Source organism: Carassius auratus, unplaced genomic scaffold, assembly GCF_003368295.1.
Source record: "Carassius auratus strain Wakin unplaced genomic scaffold, ASM336829v1 scaf_tig00009130, whole genome shotgun sequence".
Lineage (NCBI taxonomy): Eukaryota > Metazoa > Chordata > Actinopteri > Cypriniformes > Cyprinidae > Carassius > Carassius auratus.
In genome coordinates this window covers 91476-116559 of record NW_020524006.1, presented here as the reverse complement: position 1 = coordinate 116559, position 25084 = coordinate 91476, and the positions used below count along the sequence as shown (strand labels likewise).

General features: G+C 36.1%; 1 protein-coding gene across 1 annotated transcript in view; it reads left to right on the top strand.

Annotated features, from left to right (window-relative positions):
- Nucleotides 1-23219, top strand: part of LOC113072462 (ribonuclease 3-like) — a 35746-nt gene extending 12527 nt beyond the window's left edge. The window contains exons 14-33 of the mRNA XM_026245441.1: nt 1911-2080; nt 2287-2411; nt 4163-4262; nt 4498-4605; nt 8105-8212; nt 8868-9006; nt 9115-9175; nt 9340-9399; nt 11763-11862; nt 13612-13714; nt 15270-15340; nt 15905-15949; nt 16885-17042; nt 17604-17709; nt 17925-18066; nt 18222-18304; nt 19367-19470; nt 21705-21797; nt 22691-22737; nt 22921-23219. Coding sequence (XP_026101226.1) covers nt 1911-2080; nt 2287-2411; nt 4163-4262; nt 4498-4605; nt 8105-8212; nt 8868-9006; nt 9115-9175; nt 9340-9399; nt 11763-11862; nt 13612-13714; nt 15270-15340; nt 15905-15949; nt 16885-17042; nt 17604-17709; nt 17925-18066; nt 18222-18304; nt 19367-19470; nt 21705-21797; nt 22691-22737; nt 22921-23036 — 2039 coding nt within the window. The 3' untranslated portion in view covers nt 23037-23219. The remainder of the gene's footprint in view (nt 1-1910; nt 2081-2286; nt 2412-4162; nt 4263-4497; nt 4606-8104; nt 8213-8867; nt 9007-9114; nt 9176-9339; nt 9400-11762; nt 11863-13611; nt 13715-15269; nt 15341-15904; nt 15950-16884; nt 17043-17603; nt 17710-17924; nt 18067-18221; nt 18305-19366; nt 19471-21704; nt 21798-22690; nt 22738-22920) is intronic.
- The last annotated feature ends 1865 nt before the right edge of the window (nt 23220-25084 follow it).

Genomic DNA, 25084 nt, shown 5'->3' with positions numbered 1-25084 from the left:
TTTACAGTCCCTTTACAGAAGAATAGGCACCCAGAAAAATGGTTGACTTGCTAATATATTGGTGATTGGTTTATTTATACAGTAGATAGTTTTTCTCCAAGATGGTTCAGCGGATGGCCATCTCGGTGTGGAGCTCCACGTTTGTTTTAATATTTGTATTAGTTTGTCCTATTTTTAGCCAGAAATATTGAAGCTTAATGTGGAGAAGATCTTGATTAGGTGAAAACCAAAACCAAGCCATTCACACAGATGCATATAAAATTGTTTAAACTTTTAGAAAAAAACGTCAAGAATTTGTGGAGATTTATGCATTTTACGGCGTCTCTTAAATCTGTGTTAATAGTGCTTCAGCTCTTTGGATTAAGCAATGCATAAATACATAATGCTGTTCTGTTCACAATGGTTTATAAAATTTGTGAAATTATATTAGATTTTTGAATACATTTTTGTGATGCATGTTTTGTTAGAAGAGAGACAGTTACTTCCTTGTGTTAAAAATTTAATGTGCTGCATTATTTTTTTGCTCATTGCGCCCTCCTATTTATTCTGAATATAAAACAAAATTCGATTTGTTTAATTTTTATTTTGTGTTTGATTGTTAAAACAAAAACAATTTTTTTGTCTCAATAAAATGTTAATTTACAAATATAGTGGTTCAATTTAAACTTTTTTTTTCTATTGCTTTTTGTTTTAAAAAAGTTTATAAAAATGTCTATAATTATCGATGCCGAACGATATGAAACATTATATCATTGATACATTTTTTTTGCTTTAACGCCCAGCCCTAGTATACATCACCCAATATTTCACCGTTTTTCAACTATTCTGATATTTTGCTGGACATTGTAGTTGGTGGAGCAGCAGCGCTGATCAAATGCTTAAAGACACGCAAACGTGGGAAGCAAACCAGCACACTCGTCAAGCTCAGACAGTACGGCTTTAGAACGACAATCCTTAGTATCCATCTGGCGAATCTCGTTCCAGATCATCAAAATCATTCTGGACCCCTCACATCCAGGCCACTTTGTCTTTGAACTGTTGCCGTCTGGTCATGCTACAGAGCACGGAGCACTAGGGGTTGCACCGACTAGTCGACTTCAGTACTCTGCCATGGCGCTTTAAGCTTGATGTCGACTAGTCTTTAGTGATTTATCAATAAAATAGCTTAGAAACTGAATAGTTCAGGAATATATTTGTTAACTAAATCCCACAGTCACTACTACTAGAGAGACGCTTCCATTTAAAAAATAAATCACACACACAATCGGTCTCACTAATGCATTAATATGAATGTAATCTTTACTGTGCTACTTTATCTGTATCTGATTTAGAACGACCAGAAAGCTGTGAGAAATAAAATGACCCAAAGGCAAAAGAACTGCCCAAAATGAGCTGTTATAGGAGCAATAGCCATGTACACAGCGCTGTATCATATGCTATAGCTGTGCACAAGGGGTTTGTCACAGCTCCATTCATTAATGAGGTCAACAGCGACTAGTGGACTTTACTTTCATCACATAAAAGTCCACTAAAAAAGTCGTTCAACCCCTAGTGACCGTTTTTTTTTTTTTTTTTTTTTTTTTTCAGGCAATCCATCTCATGAACAGTTAACTTTGGCAAAAAAAAATTTTTATAAATGTATTTATTTAACACACATATACGTATTTACATTTCTTTGCATTTGTACATAACATCTAATTTTTTTGTTCATTGTTATTTCCTATTTACTAATCCTATTTTTATTCTTTTCATTAATTTTGTCTTGTCACTGTCATTCTGTGCTGTGGAAGCTTCTGTCACCAAAACAAATTCCTCATATGTGTAAACACACCTGGCAGTAAAGCTCATTCTGATTCCGAGAATGTTTTATCAGTGTGATTGACATTGTCGTGTCTGCTCATGTGCGTCAGATGGAGGAAAGGAGGTGCTGTCCATGCACCAGGTGCTGCTATATCTGCTGCGCAGCAGCACAGCTCTAGTTCCCGAAGAGGAGATCGCAAACATGCTACAGTGGGAGGAGCTGGAGTGGCAGAAATACGCTGAGGAATGCAAGGGCATGATCGTCACCAACCCTGGCATGGTAAAACACATTCACACAGACAAAGCTTAAATAATCGGTGACAGATACATATGTTAATAGATTCTTTCTGCACTGACATCAGTAGCCAAAAGCTTTTGCATGATTATGCATTAATAAGTTACAAATAAGTTCAAGGCCACTTTCATGGCATTAAAACACGACTGCACTTTAAATTTGTGCTTGTGTATGTGTCTGCATTCACACAGAAACCCAGTTCTGTGAGGATTGACCAGTTAGATCGTGAGCAGTTCAATTCCAGTGTCATTACTTTCCCCATCATTGTGCATTTTGGTATCCGACCTGCCCAGCTTAGCTATGCTGGAGACCCGCAGTAAGTCTGACTGAGCACTCACCACTTCTCTTTTTGCTTTTTACCTTGACTTATAATGGTAAGGGTTTTCTGATAATTTGATTTAAACCTATTGTTGGTTTACTCTTGGGTTTACTCTTTACAAGAACAAGCACAGACCTCTTTAAAAGCAGTGGTTCTCAATTCCAATCCTTGTGACCGACCGCTTTGCACATTTTGTATGTTTCTCAAACGTCATTTCAGACGTTTGTTCTAACTGACCATAAGTGCCCTGAAAAGTGGACTTCACAGGATATTCGGCCATGATTCCAGTTCAAAGGGCATAAAAGTGTGCAAGACATGAATTTAAATTTTATTTATTTACAGAGACAAATTATGTCATGCTGCAGGCAGTGGTGTTGGCATAGAACAAATCATGGCAGAGAGAATAAGTTGGGAATAGGGTGACCGCCTGCTAATAAGCCCAAGGGAGGACAAGAGGTATGTTTCTGAGGGACAATGTGGGACACTGCCTTGCGCGGTGGTGCCCCCACCCCATGGGCAGACTCTCTGATAGTGGTTTACCCGTTTCTAGCACATACCACCTTACATGGTGTATTAATAATGCCCTATTCCCCTAAACATGTGTAATTGCTGATGTACTGTATGCTTATGACAGAATCGACAAATTCACTTCCACTTACGATTTACTTTAGCTATTTAATTTTATTTATTTTTCATTACAATTTATTCACTTTAATAATAAATTACTGCTCATATACAGCATTCTCGTTGAACAAGAGTGAATGATTTGTCCAGGGTTTTTTTTTTTTTTTTCATGTTTTTGATAATGTCTGGGAAGCCAAAATGCGCATGCATCAACAGAAACGTTTTTTTTTTTTTTTTTTTTTTTTTCAGCGAACCGTGCCATCCCTATTACCTCAATAATCAATCAATTACAGGCCTAAAACAATCATGCCCGAGCAGACTGATATTAGTACATCTCATCACACCGGCACCCACGTCTAAATAAGTTGTATGGTCTGGTTTTCAGTCTAAAACAGTTGCGTCAAGTATAAATGTCTCGTCTGTTTCGGGAGGTGCGCAGTCAATCAGCGGAGTCTCGCACCTCCCAACTCACACCAGGGGCTCGCACCTTTTTTTTTTCTCAGATTTTGACAAATCTTCGCGATCAACTTAAAATGCTTCCAAGATCGATGGGTTGGCGACTCCAGATATAGATGAGCGACCAACTTTTTTTGAGCAAGCATTGATTGTGCGTGACACAGACTCAATTTGTGGGATGCATGAATTGGGCTTCAAACGCTGTGCGCGCACGCGCAACGCTGGATGGGTGGTCACCCTAGTTGGGACCCTGTCAATCAAAACACAGTTTGTGCTTGGAGCTCTCTTCTAACAAGCTGGTTATCTGAATCAGGTGTTAAATAAGAGAGACATGCAAAATATGCAGAGCAGTGAGTCGCCAGGATTGAGAACCACTGAGGGAATAGAGTTAAATAGAAATCTCTCACCACATGAGTTATCATAGGACCTATTAAATGTGATAATAAAATTGCTATAATAAAAATGAATTATTTTTATATATATGTGTATGTGTGTGTGTAAAATTGCAATGCTAATTTACTACTTTATGCTATTAATTACTTGATTTTCAAACATTGTACCTTTTTAAGATTTTATTTTGATGTAATAAGTTGTTATTAATAATGATTTTTTTTTATAAAATAAAAATGGAAAAGGTGATATACTTCAGTTTACTTCTTTCATTACAGGTATCAAAAGTTGTGGAAGAGTTATGTGAAATTGCGTCACTTGTTGGCCAACAGCCCAAAGGTTAAACAAATTGACAAACAGAAGTTAACGCAAAGAGAGGTAAGTGTCTGCATGAGTGGTTTATGTACATCGAAATAGATAATATGACAGACACCTTAAATAATAAATATGATCATTATGGATGGGTAGCATGAAGTTTTTCATTAAAAAAAAAGCAAAAAGCAAAACATGCACATTAACTGAATGCAAAGTTTGAATGCAACAGACAAGAGGTTTTAGTACAGTATATAGTCATAATTGTGTGAATACTATGTCCAAAAACTGTGATTTACAGGAAGCTCTGCAGAAGATCAGGCAGAAGAATACAATGAGAAGGGAGGTCACAGTAGAGCTCAGCAGTCAGGGTTTCTGGAAGTCTGGTATCCGCTCTGATGTTTGCCAGGTACATATTTACACTAACACACATTCACTTAAGAACTTAAAGAGATCATATGATGTTTTGAATGAAACTTTCATAATTTATGCGGTTTAATGTTAAAAAAACGAATTATTTTCCACATACTGTACATTGTTTTTCCCCTATGCCCCGCCTTTCTGAAATGCTTACATTTTTTACGAAGCTCATCGTTCTGAAAAGCAAGGTATTGTGTGATTGGCCAGCTGTCTACTGAATTGTGATTGGCCGAATACCTCAAGTGTGTGACCGAAATGTTATACCCCTTACCATACTGTGATGCCGTGTCCCGGTGTGATGAGACAAAACCAATAAAACCTATTACAAACGAGGCATACATTGCATCCGGTGGGCACATAATTACTGATTATAATGACTTGTACTGTCTTTTTACACGTTTTGTTGCATGCATCGTACTGCATAAACATAAAACCTGTCTGCATTTGTGATAGAAGAAATGACAAACAACACTGCTCAAAATTTGCATTTAAATAGTCAGTAGCAAATCCTTTAAATATGAAAACGTACTTACAGACTGTGAGTCAGCATTATTTGTCAGAACACCAGCATTGTAGGGTACTCTCCCAAGAAACAGTCCTTTCCTCTGTAAAATGCACTGCACATCTGAATATTTGGTTTGAACTGTTCTGGAACAGTGTTGTAAATACAACTTAACCCCTGATTTCTAGTTGTTCTCTTTTGAAAGACTAAACAAAGTCGTTTTGCTTTCAAAACGAAGCACAGCATCTCCACAACATGACGGCAGCAGTAGCAATACTACACTGAGAATCAAAGTTATGCCTTCCTTCTTTGCGTGAACATTTGAGCGGCGTTATGCAAATCTTCCCACACAGTAACATAGACATTGGGGTGTGTTAAAACGAGGCATTTTAGGAGGGCATGGACAAGTCTGAACTTTTATAAAGAATATCACTTTGGGTTTGAGACTTTAGTCTTTGCAACTTTAGGGATCTCCTCCATTCATGAACTGCTTGTAACCGCTTTCACCAAAGAGAAAGGAAAACTTGAAATCGCATCATGTGACCCCTTTAAAACACTGCATTCAGAAAGTATTCAGTTCTCCTCCTTTTTCTTCCACATATTGTTTTATTGCACATAATATTCCACTACTCTAATCGTTGTACGAGTTTACTGTGAATTAAATATTTAATATTTGAGTAGTTATTTAGTACACATTGTCTCAAGAACACAATGAAGTGCACATTTAGAAGCATATAAAACAATGATCTGCTGCAATACACTCAGAGATATTCTTTATAAAAGTTAAGACTGGTCCACACCCCCCTAAAACGGTTCATTCTAACACACCCCCACATCTCTATATCACTATGTGGGAAGATTTGCATAATGCAAAGAAAGAAGGCGTACCTTTTATTCTCATTGTAGTATTGTTGCCATATGTCATGTGTCATGTCATATAGACGCTGTGTTTTTCACTGTGAAAGCGAAACTACTTTGTTTGGCCTTCCAATAAAGAACAATATCGGCTTCATCATGCCTGGAGCTGATCCATGCTGGTTACTGAGGAAATACATCAACTTTGCACTGCTAATCGCCTAATCTGCTTTCACAGTGGACTAAGCGGAGTCCAGCCTGGGGTTGTCACATGTGGTTGCCGCAAGCCCAACATACGCTCCTTCATAGAATCCACTGGCTGTGCCTTTCACAAGCCGGCTGCCTCTGTTTACTCAAGCTGGCCCTCGGCTCACTCTAGGCTGCGGCTCACTCTAGGCCTCCGTTCACTCAAGGCTGCAGTGTGTGATGCTTTTTCGTTGAGAATGCAAAACTACTTTGTTTGGCCTTTCAAAAGAGGACACCACTAAAAATGTTTTACAATAGGTTTTATGTTCGTCTCATCGCTCTGGCCAGACAGGGCATCACAATATGTTAAGAGGAGTAACATTTCCTTAATTTGTGTTCCGAAGATGAGCAAAGGTCTTATGTGTTTGGTATGACTTGAGGGTGAGTAATTAATGACGTGAACTCTAAACAAATTAGAATATTTCTTATATTATAGATTAAATGTACACAAACTGAAATATGTTTCTTATGGTTATGACTTACAGTTCAGGAAAATAAAAAATTCAGTATTTAAAAAAATTATTATATTTTCTCAAGGATCAATAAAAAAAAAAAAATACAAAACAGAAATGTTCAAGATCCCTAAAGCAGGTTTAATTATGGATTCAATACTTGGTTGGAGATTCTTTTGCACGAATTACTTCAGTGTGGCTAGGCATAGAGACGATCAGCCTGTGGCACTATTGAGGCATTACTGAAGCCCACCCACTATCTTTGATGGTGGTCTTCAGCTCCTCTGTATTGTTTGTCAGATGTTACTTATCTTCCTCTTCACAATACTCCATAGATTCTCTGTGAGATACAGGTGAGGCATGTTGGCTGGCCATTCAAGCACAGCAATATCACATTGACTTTGGACTTGATAAAACACAATGGACCAACACCAGCAGACGTCACAGCACCCACATCATCTCTGACTTCAGAAACTTCACACTGGACTTTGGAGTCTTTGGATTCTGTGCTTCTCCGGTCTTACCCCAGACCTCGATTTCCAAATGAAATGCTAAATTTACCTTCATCTTAAAAGAGGACTTTGGAGAACTGAGCAACAGTCCAGTTCTTTTTCTCCTTACCCCAGGTGAAATACTTCTGACATTTTTTTTCTGGTTCAGGAGTGGCTTGGTTCTTGGAATGTGACAGCTGTAGCCCTTTACCTGAAGATGTCTGAGTGTGGTGACTCTTGATGCACTGACTCCGGCTTCAGTCCAACCCTTGTGAAGCTCACCAAAGTTCTTGAATTGGCTTTTCCTGATAATCTTCCCAATGCTGTGGTCATCCCTGTTGCTTGTGCACCTTTCCTACCACACTTTTTCCTTCCAGTCAACCTTCCATGAATATGTTTTGATACCGCACTCTGTGAACAGCCAGCCCTTTCAGCAAAGACCTTCTGTGACTTACCCTCCTTGTGGAGGGTGTTGATGATTGTCTTGAGGACAACTGTCAAGTCAGTAGTCTTTCCCATAATTGTGGTTGTATGTTCTAAACTAGCCCAAGGGGTACCCAGTATTTATACTCAAATTTAATTATGGAATATAAAAAAAATGTAAGATACTGAATTGTAAATTTTCCTATGCTTTAAGTCATAACCATCAGAATTAAAACAAAAACTCTTGAAATATTTAAGTGTGTGCAATGAATCTAGAATATAAAGTTAGCTTTTTTTTATTACAAAACATAAAGACCATTTCCATGATATTCTCATTTTTTTAAATGCACCTGTCTGTTTGAGATAGTGGTTAGTGCACTGACATATAGTGCAACTGCTCCTCCTTCGCAGTCCTTTGCCAATCTCGTTCCCAACTCTCCACCCCATGCTTCTCTGGTGTCCTGTCCACTAAAAGCATGAAAAAGGGCAAACATTTGAGTCGGATGTTTATTTTTGCAGCACGCCATGATGCTGCCGGTTCTGACCCACCACATCCGCTACCACCAGTGCCTGATGCATTTAGACAAGCTGATCGGTTACACCTTCAAAGAACGATGCCTGCTGCAGGTAAGAGAAAGATTAAATACTTGTGCAGAGTTGTTTTTCATTCTGGAAAATTTTGGCACAGGTTACCAGGGCTGCAGAGTAAGAATTTAGTAGTTCAGGTTCTTCTTTGCTCTGCCAGTATTTTCTCTGGCTCCACTTAAGAGAAAATATAGATTTTATTTTAATTTTGTATGTGCCAAAAGTGTGTAAAACACTTGACAAAAGAAAAGTGATCTACATTTTTCAGTTTGCAATAACAGATGGAAATTAAGCTAAACAGCTATAATGTATAACTACACAACTTTTTTAAATTAGTTTAGTCCGATAATGTGTGTAGCACTCTACTGATCTCAGTTTTATGGCTGATAGTCCAGATGGAAGCCTCTCCTTTGTCAAGGCACATTAAATCCCACTTGGAATTTGCAACACAGCAAATAACGGCCTGTCAGAACAACCATTCTTGGAATTGTATGTAAACCGTTTTCAGTTGTTTGGTGTTCAGTCCTGCATAGCCACATAGCCAAGTATGTGCATGTGTTATGTGTTAGCATGTAACTATAGTACTTAATAGTCATAAAAGGTCATTATACTGTGTTCAGTGACTGTTGATGCTTGGTTTCATGTTATGCATTATAACTCTCACTTTGCTTTTGTTTTGATTTTCTTTCTTGCCCAGTTGGCTATGACTCACCCCAGTCATCATCTAAATTTTGGGATGAATCCTGACCATGCTCGCAACTCTCTGTCAAACTGTGGCATACGCCAGCCCAAATATGGAGACCGGAAAGTGCATCATATGTTCATGAGAAAAAAGGGTTAGCATATCTCTCTAGACAAGGGTTCTGAATGTTTCTTTTTTGTGGGTGTGTTTTTTTTTTTGTGAAGTCATACTCTTCTAAATGATTTTGTCTCTCTTTCACTAGGAATTAACACCTTAATTAATATTATGTCAAGATTGGGCCAGGATGACCCATCACCCTCAAGGTTTGTTTGTATGTGTGTGTGTGTGTGTTTGTGTGTTTGTTTTATTGTATGACTTTTAGTGAACTGATATTTGATAAACATTTGGTGATCATTTATGATTTTTTTACATTTTAAAAAGGCAGTAGAAACATAACTAAAGTATGTGATTCTTGTCCTCTTAACAGAATCAATCATAATGAGCGCTTAGAGTTTCTTGGTGATGCAGTTGTTGAGTTCTTGACCAGGTGAGATCTTATACTTTTTAAACAGTATTATAAATCTGTCACTAAATAAAGCATGTGTCACTAAAATTTAGGTCTGTGTATTGCCAAGAATCTGGAGATACGATACGTATCATGATACAGGGTTGCGATACGATATGTTGCAATACATTGGGATACTGTAAGCAAGGCGATATATTAGGATATTTCTTATTTTATGAATAAGATATGTTTTTAGGAAAGCTGTCAGTAACCACCTGGAGTCGATCCCCGCATATATGCGTTATTTTATATTTTACTGTTTGCTTCGCGATGAGAGGAATAAGACTTAGGCCCAATCCCAATTCCATTTTATACCCCTTCCCCTGAGTTTTGGATTTCCTCAGAAAAAAGAATGAAGCACTTAATCCAGCAGAGATCATAAACACGAGTAAGTCTTTTTTTTATATTTATATACATGTATTAGGTTTCACATAACGTGTACACATTTTACTAGTTAGACTTTTTACCAACTATAAATCCTATCTAAATGTATTATCAAGTGAAACGTTATGAAGTTTAATTAACATCATCTAGATGTTCTACTGCACAACTAGTATCAGTGTCCATCACATTAATGTTAATAATGTAGTTTATCATTTAGTTTAAGAGCACATAAACAATATACACTTTCCAAATGCTTGTTAAGTGATGTTCATTTATATATTTCTACATCACACAATGCCAGTCAATACCAGTTTGCTAAAGCAGTAATATTATTAAATATTTTTACTATTTAAAATTACTGCTTTATTTAAATATATTTTACAATTAAATTTATTCCTGTGATCAAAGCTAAATTTTCATCCAGTCTTACTCAAAGTTTAACAATATATGCTATACCATTCAAAAGCTTGGAGTCGGTGTATACATAGAAATTAAAACTTTTTATTTAGCACACACTTGATGATAAATAAAAACGATTAATACTATATGTTACAAACAATGCTGCTCTTTCAATTTATCAAAAAAACCTGAAAAAATATCCTCAGCTCTTTTCAACATTAATAATAATAACTTTTTTTGTTGTTGTGGGTTTTTTTTTTTTTGAGTAGAAAATCTAAATATTTGAAGGATTTCTTAAGGATCGTGGGACTGGAGTAATGATGCTAAAAATTCAGCTTTAAAAGTCAGCTTTGATTGTTCCTAATAAACTGTTTAACTGCACTTGCAAGTGAATCTCAATTATTTTTATATATTTATATATTATATATAATTAAATATATTCTAAATAAACTACAAACATAAAAATATATACATTTATTTTGTCCTCGCATTCTTTCTTGTAACTCTTCCCTCTCAGACACAAACCTGATTGAAAGGCTTATTATGCAGGCCTTTGTCTTTTCAGTTGTAAATCACAGTGTATTCATGAAAGTTGATGCCTACTTGCATATGCCCTTTACAAACAAAAAGTTTCTTAGAAAATTTTAATCAATCTATTTTCTTCCATGAGTGAGTAAACAAGAGGATTTTCACATCATTTTGAAGCAAATATTTCAGTTTATAATTGTAACATATTATTTGGTCTGAATAAAATAACTGCATCTGCTTACTATCAATGTAAAATAAAGTGCTTACAAGATTCCTAAAGAAAACGAAACAATTGTAAAACAATAAAATAAACTCAGATGTCGAACCTTTCCACTTGGATTTCACAGTTTTTTCCGTTTGTATTTGTTCTGAGTGGAATCGCTGAAACCGTGATGCGAGCACCCCACCAACTGCACAAAACTCCCCCAAAATGAGAGCAAGCTCAACCGCAGGGCAACACTACTTTCTATGGCTGTGCCCGGCATGAGTGTTTTCACCCGTGTCGCAGCAAGCAGCAGAACAGAGGCAGCGTCCGCGCCACGTTCCCGTAGTGGACGTTACCATAAAAGCTCAAATGACGGCACCCTTCAACTTTGTACACCGACACGGGAACTGGGACAATTCTTTCATTCTTCATTACTAGGAACGAACTATATTAACACTAACGTTAGTGGTGTGGCCTAATGCTAGTATTTCCTGTCACTCAGGATTTGTTCAGAGATGTAGACTGCCATCTAGCAGTCGGGATATAAACTCAAAATGAAATAACTGCCATGAAATATTGTATAATTTTTGTTTATTTTTTTATATCGATATTCCGTTTTTCGAGAATCGATACTGTATCTGCAAACAAAATATTGTGATACTCATCTGTATCTATTTTATTACACCTCTACTGAGATTAGCTTTTGAAGTTTTTTTTTTTATTTAAAATCTGTTGTTTCTCTATATATAACAGGATTTTGTTATCTCAAGCTTTCATTCGTTAGCCTATTGTAGTCATATATTTGTCTTTTTATTTTAATTTTTTTCAGTGTGCATCTCTACTACCTGTTCCCACACCTGGAGGAGGGAGGACTCGCCACATATCGCACAGCAATCGTTCAGAATCAGCATCTTGCTATGCTTGCTAAGGTGACCATTTACTTGATGATGATGATGATATATTTATATTTATATTTATATATTAGGGCTGTTAATTTAAAGATTATTAACTTAAATTCAAAATAAGGGACAAAACGCACGTTTGAGATTCTCATATTTACATCACATAGTTAAGTAATATCACATGAGCTGTAGGCCAAGTGCAATATCACACGAGTGCAAATGTGATACTCATCCTGTACAACAGTTCATTAAGAAGTTAATATTATGTTATTTTAGACACAATGTTGTCTGTTTTGATACATTTTGCCAACCAAAATATAAAGACAAATCAGAACTGTTCATCCCCGAGCAACCCACAGCGGCATTTCATTTCTTAATCCACGTTTTGAACTAATTGGGTGAACCATTTAGTGTGTTGAACCATTGGCCATAAGCCCTTTTCACACTGCGATTCCGGCAAATACACGGGTAATGTGTCCCGGGTCGCTAGATTTTGCACTATCACACTGCCAGTGATTAGCCGGAATATATTATTAAAGGTCCCGTAAAGACACGTGACATCAGGGCGTGACGTGTAATGTACAAATCGAAAACGTTAGGCATGTTATACTTTCACTGTTGCTAGCGAACGATCTCAGCGTCAGCGCGGAAAGTGAGGAACCAACTGATCTCTGCTTCATTACAGTTTTCGCATATTTTTTCGTTGCGAACGTTGATCTTCCTTTAAAACACCTGGTAAAAGAGTTGTGTGAAAACATGCGTCATCACTACGAACACGGCATTAGATCTGGCTTTTGTTCACACAGTGCTCGTTCTGGGACTGAACCCGGCAATGTTACTAGGTCCCCAACCTGGGATCAGTCCCGGAATCAATCCTGGGACGTGTTTGCTTTCACACAGAAGGCGACCCAGCAATGTTACGGCAATTTACCGGGTCCGACGTGCAGTGTGAAAGGGGCTATAGACGCGTTGGCTTTGAAGTGATGCTGCACAGACCGATCGGTGTATGACATCAAAGTACCGTGAGAGTGATTTAAAAGCACAAGGAGTCATCTACTCTCCGAGCTCTTGCAGTTCTTTGATGTCTCACACCGACCGGTATGATGGTGATGATCCGCTTCTAGTCGAACAAGCCTAATGATTCAATGAACCATTTATAAAGAACCATTTACTTCACTCCTGAATGAATCGTTCCATTTGAACAAATCAAACGAATGAATAAATGCCTCTGACTTAATCATTAAGACATTTACCACCACCACCTGGCAGTCTTAGTTTATTATTTAGAGTATAATTTCATTAAAGAAATCATTTTATTTTTTCATATTAACAATAAGAAAATTAAGAAAATGAATTATTAAAGTTATAGTTCACCCAACCAAAAATTACAGCTCTGTAGGGGTGCTTCACATAGAGCAGCTGTTACTACATGGAGCCATTGTTAACTGACAAGCTGCGCGAATTCAAATTCATTATCAGCTTGAATTTACACAGCTTGTTAGTTAACAACGGCTACGTTTAGTAACCGTTGCTCCATGTGAAAGCACGCACCTGATGGTATTTACCACTGATTAGATAACTGGCTTTACTATATATATAAAGCAGTAACATTAGGTCGATTTAAACATTTGCATAATTTTTATCACTGTTTTGATGAGTTATATTCTTGTATTATATATTTAACAGAGTTTTGTGTTTTTGGATGTTAGTAGTCATTGTTTTTGTTTGGTTAAATTTTTGTTGTTGTTGTTTTTAATCATTGTTTTGGATCCACAGAAATTGGAGTTGGATCGGTTCATGTTATATGCCCACGGCCCTGACCTGTGCAGGGAGTCAGACCTCCGACATGCCATGGCAAACTGTTTTGAGGCCCTGATAGGTTAGTGCTTTATCATGTATTCTCACTGTCTTTGTTTAATATACTGTATTGCAACTCACTGAGGTCTGATCTTTATTTTTTATTTTTTATGTTGCAAGCATAGCTTTAGAAACTTACTTTGTGTTTTGTAAGAACAAATTTACTGAATGCTTTAAATATTGGCCTAGGTATGTGTTTTGTTCAGTTGCTGTATGATCTGACTTCCAGCAGTTTCCAAAGACGGCCTTAGACTGTGGTTCTTAACTCTGGTCCTAGGGATCTACTGCTCTTTTATGTTTCACTTAAGCCAGGCACACACTGTGTGATTTCAACAGTTTTAGTTAAATAACAGGATTTACAGTGGCTATAGGAAAGAATCACCCCCTTTAAAAGAATCACATTTTGTTGCTTTGCAGCCTGAAATGAAGATGGCCACAGTTTTTGTTTTATCCAGCTGTATTTACTCAGTGCAACTTATAACATTAAAGTGAAAGATGTCATTTCAACATGTCAGAAAAAGTCTACTAGGCATGGGCCGATTACTGGTTTCAAGGTATACTGCGATTTGAAAATGTCACCGTTTTAAAACCACTAATGATTTCCATTATACCGTTCCTGTGGAAAATGTGTTTTCCATGACTCCTCAATGACTGAAGTAGTAGGAATCCCTCAGGCTGAGTGCAGTGTAGAGAGTAACACTGATCCCTCTTCCACCTGTTTGTGCGAGCGAGCGGTCAGTCACGTGTGCCTCAGAATCTTTAAAGTGTGTTTTGGCAAAGCTCAGTCTGACTGCATGGGGCCTTTCTTAAGGAGTGGCTTTTTTTTTTTTTTGCAACCCTCCCATACAATACACATTTGAGTGTAATATTGTCGTCCCATGCACACAATGAACCACTATTTTTCATAAATTCGTGCAACTGCTTCAAAGTTGCTGTAGGCCTCTGGGTCGCTTCTCTGACAAGTTTCCACCTTGCTCTTTCATCCAGTTTGGAGCGACGTCCTGATCCAGGGAGGGTCTGTGTTGTACCAAATACATTCTACTACTTAATAATAGATTTCTCTGTGCCTATAGGCATTGATATAACCTAAACCCAGAACTGTTTAGCCTCCATTGCTTCATGCCACACAGCATGTCCCCATGGTGTGATTTCTGTTTTCGTGCCGGCACGGTGAGCGGGAAAAAAAAACACTGTTCATACCTCTGCTTCAGCTATGCAATAACCCTAACGAGGTGCAACCAAAATGTCCTGATGATATGAATTGATTGTTATACAAAATGTGCAGAGCTGGATTTGAGAACCACTAGACTAAGATATCCCATAAAGTCACTGGTGAGAGCACTTTACATGTTTGATGTGAAAAAAGCATTATTAAGGACAATAAGCCTCTAAAAATAACACAGGCTACTTGTGATGATTTATTACAATAACCAGATAATTACAATAATACAGTGTCCTTGCTTAATAAATGCATAATTTCTCATTTAAAAAGAAACATAGTGATTTCAAATTGTTGATTTGTAGTTTATTTGTTTAATGTGAGTTTATTTTTAAGTCTTTATTCTTAATATTTGTAGGCGCTGTTTACATAGAAGGTGGTTTAGAGGAAGCCAAGCAACTCTTTGGGAGACTGCTGTTCAGCAGTGAGGTGAGTTTTGGGTGTATGTTTGTTTGTAGGACATATTTCAGTTAGATATATTATAGTGAGCCTATATAAAAGTAAAATAAAAGATGTTGTGTTCCAATATAAAGATGTTACATTTAAAGCTAACATGGTGTTTAAATATAAATTATAATAACTTTGTCTGCCGAAGTAATTTCTGTGTTTTGATTTTCACTTTCCCCAATACAATTTATAGTGTTAAAATATTTTCATAAGAAGTAAAAATAAGCATGTTTGCAGTATATAACATATAACAGCATACATGTTTGGTCATGGTGGATATGTGAAGAAAAGTAAAGTAACCGTATAAAGAGCACAAATGTCATTTATTATGATCTGGCTCTCTTGCTGTCATAAGTAAATAAGTGAATTGACTAGCCTAAAACAAAAAAAAAAGTCCTTGGTATCACATAAAAAATAAGAATAAAACAGGTGAATCATTATAAAGATGTTTCTTTTTTAAAGTCTGAATTGTCCCTCATTTACACTTATTCTCCTCAAACACTGTCGTGTGGTATTCAGTTTGTTTCCTCTCTCTTTGTCTTGCAGGAGCTGAAGGACGTTTGGCTCAACTATCCACCTCATCCTTTACAGGTGTGAGCAGAATTGATTTAAAATGTTCAAATGTCATGCAAGAGTGTAAGACCTATATATATATATATCTTTCATCAGCTGCCTAGGTAAATAACTACAAGAATAGCAAAGTGCATTAAATTAGTATTTTAAGTGGCTAAAACCGTAAACGTTGCACATTCAAGTTCTAAATGGCCATGTCCAGTCTTATTTGAATATGTATTTTCCTAAAATATGCATTAATGGAATTGTGCAGGGCAATTTAAAGAGACCGTTTATCCAAACATTTAAAATTCTGTCATCAACCTTTACTCACCTTAATGTTGTTCCACACCCGTAAAACTGTCATTCATCTTCAGAACACAAATGAAGATTTTTTTTTATATATTCTCTCATCATATTTGTTAATCCATTGAAAATTCACACTGGCAAAATTTTCACAGTTCAAAAAGAAAAGAGAAATTTCATAAAACAAAAAATATAAGAACTTGAGACACATTTTGTACAGTATGTGCTACAGAATGCATTAAAATCTGTTTAAATGTGAATAATAGCCTAATTTATGTCTATTCCGCATGTAAAGTGATCGTGTCTCTTCAGAAGACTTGAATTAAAAATACTTTGTGAACTTTTTAAAGCTTGAAAATATTGATTGTACAGATTGATTAACATACTTTCAACGGATGGGCAAAAATAATGAGAGAGTATTACTATGTTTTCATTTGTGTAAGGATGATTAATAAAAGTCTTAAGGGTTTGGAACAACATGAGGGTGAATAAATGATGACAGGTTTTGGGTGAACAATTTTTTAAAGTTTTATTATAAACTACAAATATTTCAGCTTTTATTTTTATACAAAAAAATTTTAATGAAAGTAGCCATCTGTAAGGATCGTTGTAGTAATATAATACTTGAGTTTATTAAGCACATATTTCATGGTCTGCTGTATGTTTAGGTACAGGAGACACTGACAGACAGGCAGTTGATCGAGTCATCTCCAGTTCTGCAGAAACTCACAAATTTTGAGGATGCCATCGGAGTGCTGTTCACTCACGTACGCCTCCTCGCACGGGCCTTCACTCTGCGAACGGTGGGCTTCAACCACCTCACCCTGTAAGTGCTCTAGTGCCTCTTGACTTTGTAAAAAATGTTTTTTTTGTTGTTGTTTTTTTTATATAGAACAGTTTATTGAACCTTTAGAAAAAATATTTAAAAAATGTAAAAAAAAAAAAAAAAAAAAAATCCAAACCATTTACATATGTGTCTTTTTTGAGTTTTATATTTGATACGTCAGGCTGTTTCGGCTCATATAATATGACATAAGTGAACATGGAGATCATGCTTGAGAGGAAAAGAAAGATGAGCCTTAGCACTTTTAACCTTTATGAAGTTATTCTTAAGTTTAGGAATAAGAGAAAAAGTATGTAATTCTTGAGACTACAGTTTTACTTTGAGCTTTATACATATGGCCCCTGAAGAGTTTAGAAATCTGGATCCAGCAGATTGTCATGGCCCAGATAGCTTATGCAGCACATAATGCATCAAATTAAACAGTCATTCACTTGTTTGCTGGCGGGTCCGACGTAATCGCCACGTTTTAAAAACAGTGTCAGCAATCTTAGCATTAGTTAACTATCGACTGGAGCTTCATGCAGCCACTGTATCTGTCTGCAGAGGCCACAACCAGAGGATGGAGTTCCTGGGAGATTCTATCATGCAGCTGGTGGCAACAGAATATCTGTTCATCCACTTCCCAGACCATCATGAAGGACATTTGACAGTGAGTATATCCCTCATCTGTTCTCCATTTCATTGTCTTTTCTTTAACTTACTATGATGCATAGTGTGACCACTACAGTAAACTCCCTTGTTACCCCTGCTCTGTAGTACAAAAAATCTAGCCATTTGAGTCTCTGTGCCCCTCTCTTCTGGTGGGTCAGCCCGTATAAAACCCAGAAGTATCAAGTTAATAAGTTTTTTTGTTTTTGTTTTTAGCTACTGCGCAGCTCCTTGGTGAATAACCGGACTCAAGCGAAGGTTGCAGAGGAACTGGGCATGCAGGAATATGCGATCACTAACGACAAGACCAAACGTCCTGTTGCCTTGCGGACCAAGACTTTAGCCGATCTGCTGGAGTGTAAGTGTGACATGACACTGCAGATTATTGCAAAGGACTTTTGATTTGATTGCGAGAACAGGGAACAGACCTTAGCAGAATGCTGACGGCTGAAGTATATTTTGGGCTTTATTGTCTGAATTGCTACAAAATGTTCTGTCTTTTTTTCTCCCTAGCATTCATTGCAGCTCTTTACATAGATAAAGACCTGGAGTTTGTGCACACATTTATGAATGTTTGCTTTTTCCCACGACTCAAGGTATGGCAAACGTTTTTTTTTGTTTGTTTTTTTTTTGAAACCCACGTTTATATTCCAGCACTTCTATCATTATAAGCAAGGATTCTGAAATGGCCCAATGTCAGTGGAAACTAGTGAAAAATAGCATTCATTGAAAAGAATAAGGTGACATTTAAAAAGGTCATCACGGTCTTGAATTCTGACAGGGCTGTTTTTAGTCTTCTGTGTGTGTACATTTGCATAAGATATCATTTAGGTATTTTAGCATCTTGTGCATTGAATGCTAATTATTTAAAATAATATGGTAATATATAGAGGTGCTCCGATCACGATCGTTATGCGCATCTCATCAGTAAAGCCGGTTATCTAATCAGCGGTTAATTCCATCAGGTGCGTGATTTCACATAGAGCAGCTGTTACTACACAGAGCCGTTGTTAATAGAGAAGATGCGCAAATCCACTTCATTTTCAGCGTTTTTTGGTGCATCTTCTCAGTTAACAACGGCTCTGTGTAGTAACAGCTGCTCTATGTGAAATCACGCACCTGATGGAATTAACGGATGATTAGAGAAGTGGCTTTACTGACGAGATGCGCAGTAACGATCGGCCGATCGTGATCGGAGCACCCCTAGTAATATAGCAGCCAGCTCTTGTCAAAAAGGAAAAGCTCTTTTTTCTCTCTCTCTGTGAAAACTCTCAGTATTCATCAAACTGAGAATAGACTGATTTAGACACCATCAACATGATAAAAGTGCATACATGATATAAAATCACTCTTTATACAGCACTGCTGGTAAAAAAAAAAAAAAAAAAAAAACTATAACAGGATTCCCAGTGAATCTGTCGCCACTTATTGTGTAAGCATTAAAGTTTGTAAGCATTGGGATTGATCTTAAGAAAATCATCATGTAAAAGTTATGTTTTCCATATCTGGTTTTAGCCTATACATCCACTGACATGGAAGAAACCAAAACTGATATGTTTTTACTAAAACAAAGTCTTGTTAGTGGTTTGTTTTTGTATATTAAAAAAAAATGAACTTTTTAATGTACTGCTGTTTGATTGATTCAATTATTGTTTCAGGAGTTTATCTTGAACCAAGACTGGAATGATCCAAAATCACAACTGCAGCAATGTTGTCTAACCCTGCGGACGGAGGGCAAAGAGCCAGACATTCCTCTATACAAGTAAGAACCTTCTGTCCATTAATGTCCTTAGATTTCCTCCTTCAGTTATCAGTTTAAATATATTTTTATGGACGTTTCATATTTTAACGTATGTAAACAAAAATTTGAACTTAAATATTAATAGTGAAATTTTTCAGTTGTACTCTTAAATAAAATGGTTATTTTTCTTAAATACTTAATTTCTGTCATCAAACTTTTAAGTAGGATTAGGCTTAAAGTATTTTTTTGTTTTTTTTCTCAAATATTTTGGTGGGTCGTGAAATAGATTACACTTGTCTAGGTGGGTCGTGGAATGGAAAAGTTTGGGAACCCCTGATTAAGATTATCATGCCAGAGGAAGCGCCTCACGTGATCTCACGCAACAAATCGTCACTTTTTTTTTTTTTTAGCACGCTAGTTTGTATTGCATTCAAAACTGAGGCGATTTCACTCCAGCGCTTCTCTTTCTCCTTACAGTTGTGATGTGTTTTCAACACATTATACAGACAGTTGTGTCACTGCAAAATGTTTGTTAGTTTCCTCTATCTCCACTATCTAACGAAGCCGTACAACAGCATTGGCTGTGAAAGTACTGACGTAATCATATAGTCATCATCATCCCGATTTAAGTCCTAAATGTCAAACATGTTCGATAAGGTGCGAGATTCGATCGGTGAACACCTCACATTACCAGATAATCCTCGCCGAACATCGTGACTGATCGAGGTGCTTGACAAGATGTTTGCTCCGATTCTCGGGAGGGGGAAATCTGGTCTAAATCGGGCTAAAAATCCTGTAGCGTGAGCGAGGCTTAAAGAAAATAGTTCCGTAGCAAAGCTACAGCAGAACAGTCACAAATCTCAGAGCAGCACACAAGAGTCTTTCATTACTGAATGATTAAGCATTTTTGAACGAGTCAGTGAGCCATTCATAGTGACAGTCACTTTCTTAATTGATTGAATGAATCAGCCATTTGAACAAATTGGATGAATCAATGATTCACTTAAGACCGTGACTTGCCACCACCACCTGGTGTTTTAATTTCATATTTAAAAACATCACTTCATTTTTCCAGCATTTCATATTTGTATGTCAAAAAGTAAAAAATTTATCTAATAACATTATTTATGCATTTGCAATTTTGATTAAATTAATTTAACTAACCTCTTATCTTCATGCATCTAAATGGCACTTTCGATGCAGTTTCTGTATTTCCACTGCAGTTTTTTTTATACTGATTTTATTTCAATAGTAACAACCAAATAGTATTGTCTTATTCTAACTTAATGTATTGATAAAATTTAAGAATTTGACGTAAATGTACATTTAATCGGGTTACGAAAATATTGTCCTTCATAAATTTAAACAAAAAAGGGGGGGGGGGGTTGTTTGAAGTTCCTACAGTAGATCCTCCATTGCAAACTTGGAATGCTCAGTATTGTTTGGAATCCCCATGCATCTTTCTTCTAGTAAGACAGGACATCAAATCTGCAACATAAATGTTTACATTATATATAAAAATCAGCTAAACTAAATGAGACTGATTTTAAATGATCTGTTCATTTCTGATTGCTCATGGTTTGCTGTATTTTATAATAGGTGCAAAGTGTCATGGTAATAGGAAGGTAGATGTTTTGCTTTAACATTAATGTCTGTCATGACAGCTGTCTGAGAGTTTAGTATGGTAATATTCATGGCAATGTTAATGTGTTTGGTCTTGGCGGAATAGATCTGCCATGCTGCTGTTGCTGCTGTAGTAGAGCAAGTACCAAGACTTGCTACTGCCAAAACATTGAAAGAGATGCTGCTGTGAGCATGTAAGAAATACTGCTGCTGCCCATAGACCATATGAAATAACCTCTATATATAATATACATGAAATGACTCCACAGCAGATCTATACAGGTTTAGCTGGAGGATTCTGAAGTGCGTTGCAACTGCTGCAACAAGCACTAGCTAAGTATTTGAATGTTGAGCAGCAAACTCGTTGGCTGCTGATATGAAAAGAAACCTGTCAACTGCTCCATATGAATAATGATGTCATTAAATCAGGATGAGTCAGAACTTATAGGCCAGCACCATCTAGATTTTTGTGACAGAACTTTGGATGTATGCTGTCTCGTCTATGGTTACTTGCTTTTACTGATGCAAGGCCACTGGTCTGAGTAATGAGTAATGTGGCCATAGATCCACTTAATTGCTCCATTTTTGTTTTCATTCATCTCAACTGTGATGCTCTTCATCTTGTTTTACAGAACACTTCAGACAGTTGGACCCTCTCATGCCAGGACCTACACAGTGGCAGTGTATTTTAAAGGTGAACGGATTGGCTGTGGAAAAGGACCAAGGTACTAATACACCCAGATATTTACCCTCATTGTCACATCGCTGCATATCTGCTTTTATAAATGTCTGTCAAAAAGAGCTTCTGTATATCACACTCTCAGAACTTGCTATCCAGGTCTAGCTGTATGCCAGCTAAAAGCTCTCTTGAACATTAATCTATATTTCTGTCCAGACATTTTTATCATTTGTTTGTTTCCTATTTCTGATGTGTTGCTCTGTGAAGCAGGTACCACCTTCTATTCAGTGAGAGTTTACATATTGAGTTTTGATTTTGTTTATATGTTTATAGTAATGGAACAAAGGGAATTAAATCTAAATTGTTTATTACAGTTGTTATTGGCATGGATGACGCACAGAGGCATATGTTCAGTATCATATGCAATGTTGCTTCCCTGAAATGTTTTGTTTTATTTTCTTTTTTGGGAGACCTGTAATAATATGAAGTATTTGGAAATTTTGTCTGAAATTTAAGTTAATCTGTATAAGCTAATTGTTGTTTGAACTATTGTATAAAGGCAATATCACACCAGCAAATCGTGATATCATCCTAAATATGGAAAACCTGTATAAAAACCTTTTAAGATGATCATTAAACCCAAATATATTTGTAGGATGTTTACCTGTTTTTCAGTTAACTATATTAATATTAATAACATTTAAGAGTGTTTTGTTTACATGTTAAGCTTATGTGTTTAGCTATGTTAATACATAGAAAAAAGATTTTGGCCATCCATGAATTTTTATTTTCAACATGGCCATTGAGAGAGATGTTGATCAAGAGCTGTGCTGCAGGTTCATTGTGTAGTTGTGTCATATGTACTTCATTTAATCATTTCATTAGAATTATAAAGATGCATTGTTTGAGTTGCTTAAAATGTTAATTTTATCCTGACAGTATTCAGCAAGCTGAGATGGGTGCAGCCATGGATGCGCTGGATAAATGTGAGTGACTTTGTTGCGTTTTTCACAAATGGAAATGGTTGTAGAATATTTTCACACGTAATGGGAATAAAGTGTGTGTCAAAGTGGAGTTTTTTAATTTGTTTTATTAGCTAGTATAATGCTAAAGGTTATGAAAGTCTTGGTTTTCTGTTTTACATGTTCTTTGCCTCTTGTCTTTTGCAGATAACTTTCCTCAGATGGCTCATCAGAAACGCTTCATTGAAAGAAAGTACCGACAAGAACTGAAGGAGATGAGAAGAGAGCAGGAGCGACAGGAGAGAGATAGTGATGAAGGGTAGAAAAGCAGAAAGTGAAGGGAAAATAGCAGGATGCTACATTGAGTGAGTCGTACAACAGTAAGCTTAAGGAAAGCAAGAATCTTTTGTTCTGTTTTGTATTTAAATGTGTATAAACGTTTGTTAATCCAATTCATATTGCTGGTATGTTTTAAAAGAGTAAAGCTTTGTGTGAAATAAATCAAACCATCAAAATGTTTGTCTGCATCATTTGGTCAAACCACAGAGTACATCATTTAGTCAAACATTCTTTTGTACAGTGAGTGACATTATCTAACAACATTTGATTGTGAAAAATGGCTGTTATATACAAGGCATATGTGCCACAATTAATTTAATTGACATTTAAATGGAAATTTTTATAACTGACTAGTTGACTTGTCTAACAAAACCCCCAGACAAGGCAAAAACATTATTTATAAATGATCCATTTAAAATCACTTTACAAGGTTATGTGCTTGCCTTGCATTGATCATTGTTCATTAATTCAACTTATTTCAATTACTTTTAAGTGCAATGCAAGTGCATTTTCAACCGTGACAACAGTAGCCTGTTTTACTGTAATATCAGTTTACATTTACCATTATATTAGAAAATTATATTAGAAAAAAAACAAAAAACACTTTCAACTTGGTCAGAGAATGTAAATATTTGTAATAAAATAAACAAAAAAAAAGTATACTACCAGTGTTTAAAAACTTAGGTATGTTTTTACATTTTGTATTAATTTTTAGAAGTAGTTACCATACAAAGTCATCTTCTGAGTATGTACATCTTAACCAAGCAAGGGGGGAAAATATTATAGACATGAGTCTCTTAAATATTAGATTTATTTATTATTATTATTATTTTTAAGCGCTATAGAAATAAAGGTGACTTGTGTCACCTGTGATCTGTGGAGAAATGTTGGATTTTGTAACCAACATACAAATAGTTTATTTCTAATAATGTGGCACGTGTGTTTTAAACCAGTTTATCTGTCTGTGTGTTTTCTACCTCAGCCACAGACACATCATGTTAATAACATGCTGCTTTTGGTGCAGGTGCATGTCACAAGTGAAACATGCACAGGCCAGAGTGGATGTGCAATGGAGCTCTTTATTTTTTTATTATTATTATTATTATTATTATTATTTTGTTAGAATCAGGTAGGTGTTCCTCTAATAATCAGCTTCAGGTCAATCAGAGACTGTAATCTATAATGAAATCTCTGAATAAGTCAGTTCTTACTGAGGTGGTTCACTGTTTGGAAGACTTTTCTTCTCTAAGATATTGTTGTTCGTGTTTGTTTCCTGAACAGTGGAAACAGTGCTGCAGATGAATTATAAATACAGTTGCAGTAGTTTGCAAATCAATGCAGCAAAAAATTATGCTGCATAGAAACCTTGATGAGTTTACAGTAGGTATCTGCTATTTTTAGCAGTGCCCTATTTCTAATGGTTGCGTTATTCTAGTTGCTTTCTGTGATTAGACAAAACCCTGATAAAAAAAAAAAAAAATTACCCAGACTAAATTTTCCACCACAAGAAACAGCTATAGACTTTTCTTTTTCCAGTGGATGGAGTATGTGACTTTTTACTAGCAGACTGAAATATCTTAAAATAGAAATTATTTTTCAATTTGACAGCCATGGCATTTCAGAATCCATAAAACACCCTAATTATTTTATAGCTAATCCTGTTTTCAAACCATTCCCATCAGTCTGAAACTTAAACTAAATAATATAGCTTAAATAACTTCTAGTTAGATAAAATAAATGCACACATATTCATTCCTCTTTTGTGCCTTTTGAGAATTGCATGCTTGTAAACTATTAAAAAATATATATTTATGTTAGTAGAGAGTCCAAGATTGTTGACTTGCAGTAAAACCACTTTATATTTGAAGAGCTACATGACAACTGTATCACCTAATCGTCTGCATGGGCCATTGGTGTCTGGACACTTGATGAAGTGGCTATATTTATTATTATTTTAATTTTACTTTTCCTAGTGAAGCATTGTCCATTCTTTGAATGTAAGGACTGCAAAATAGTTTGTTGAAATATAAAC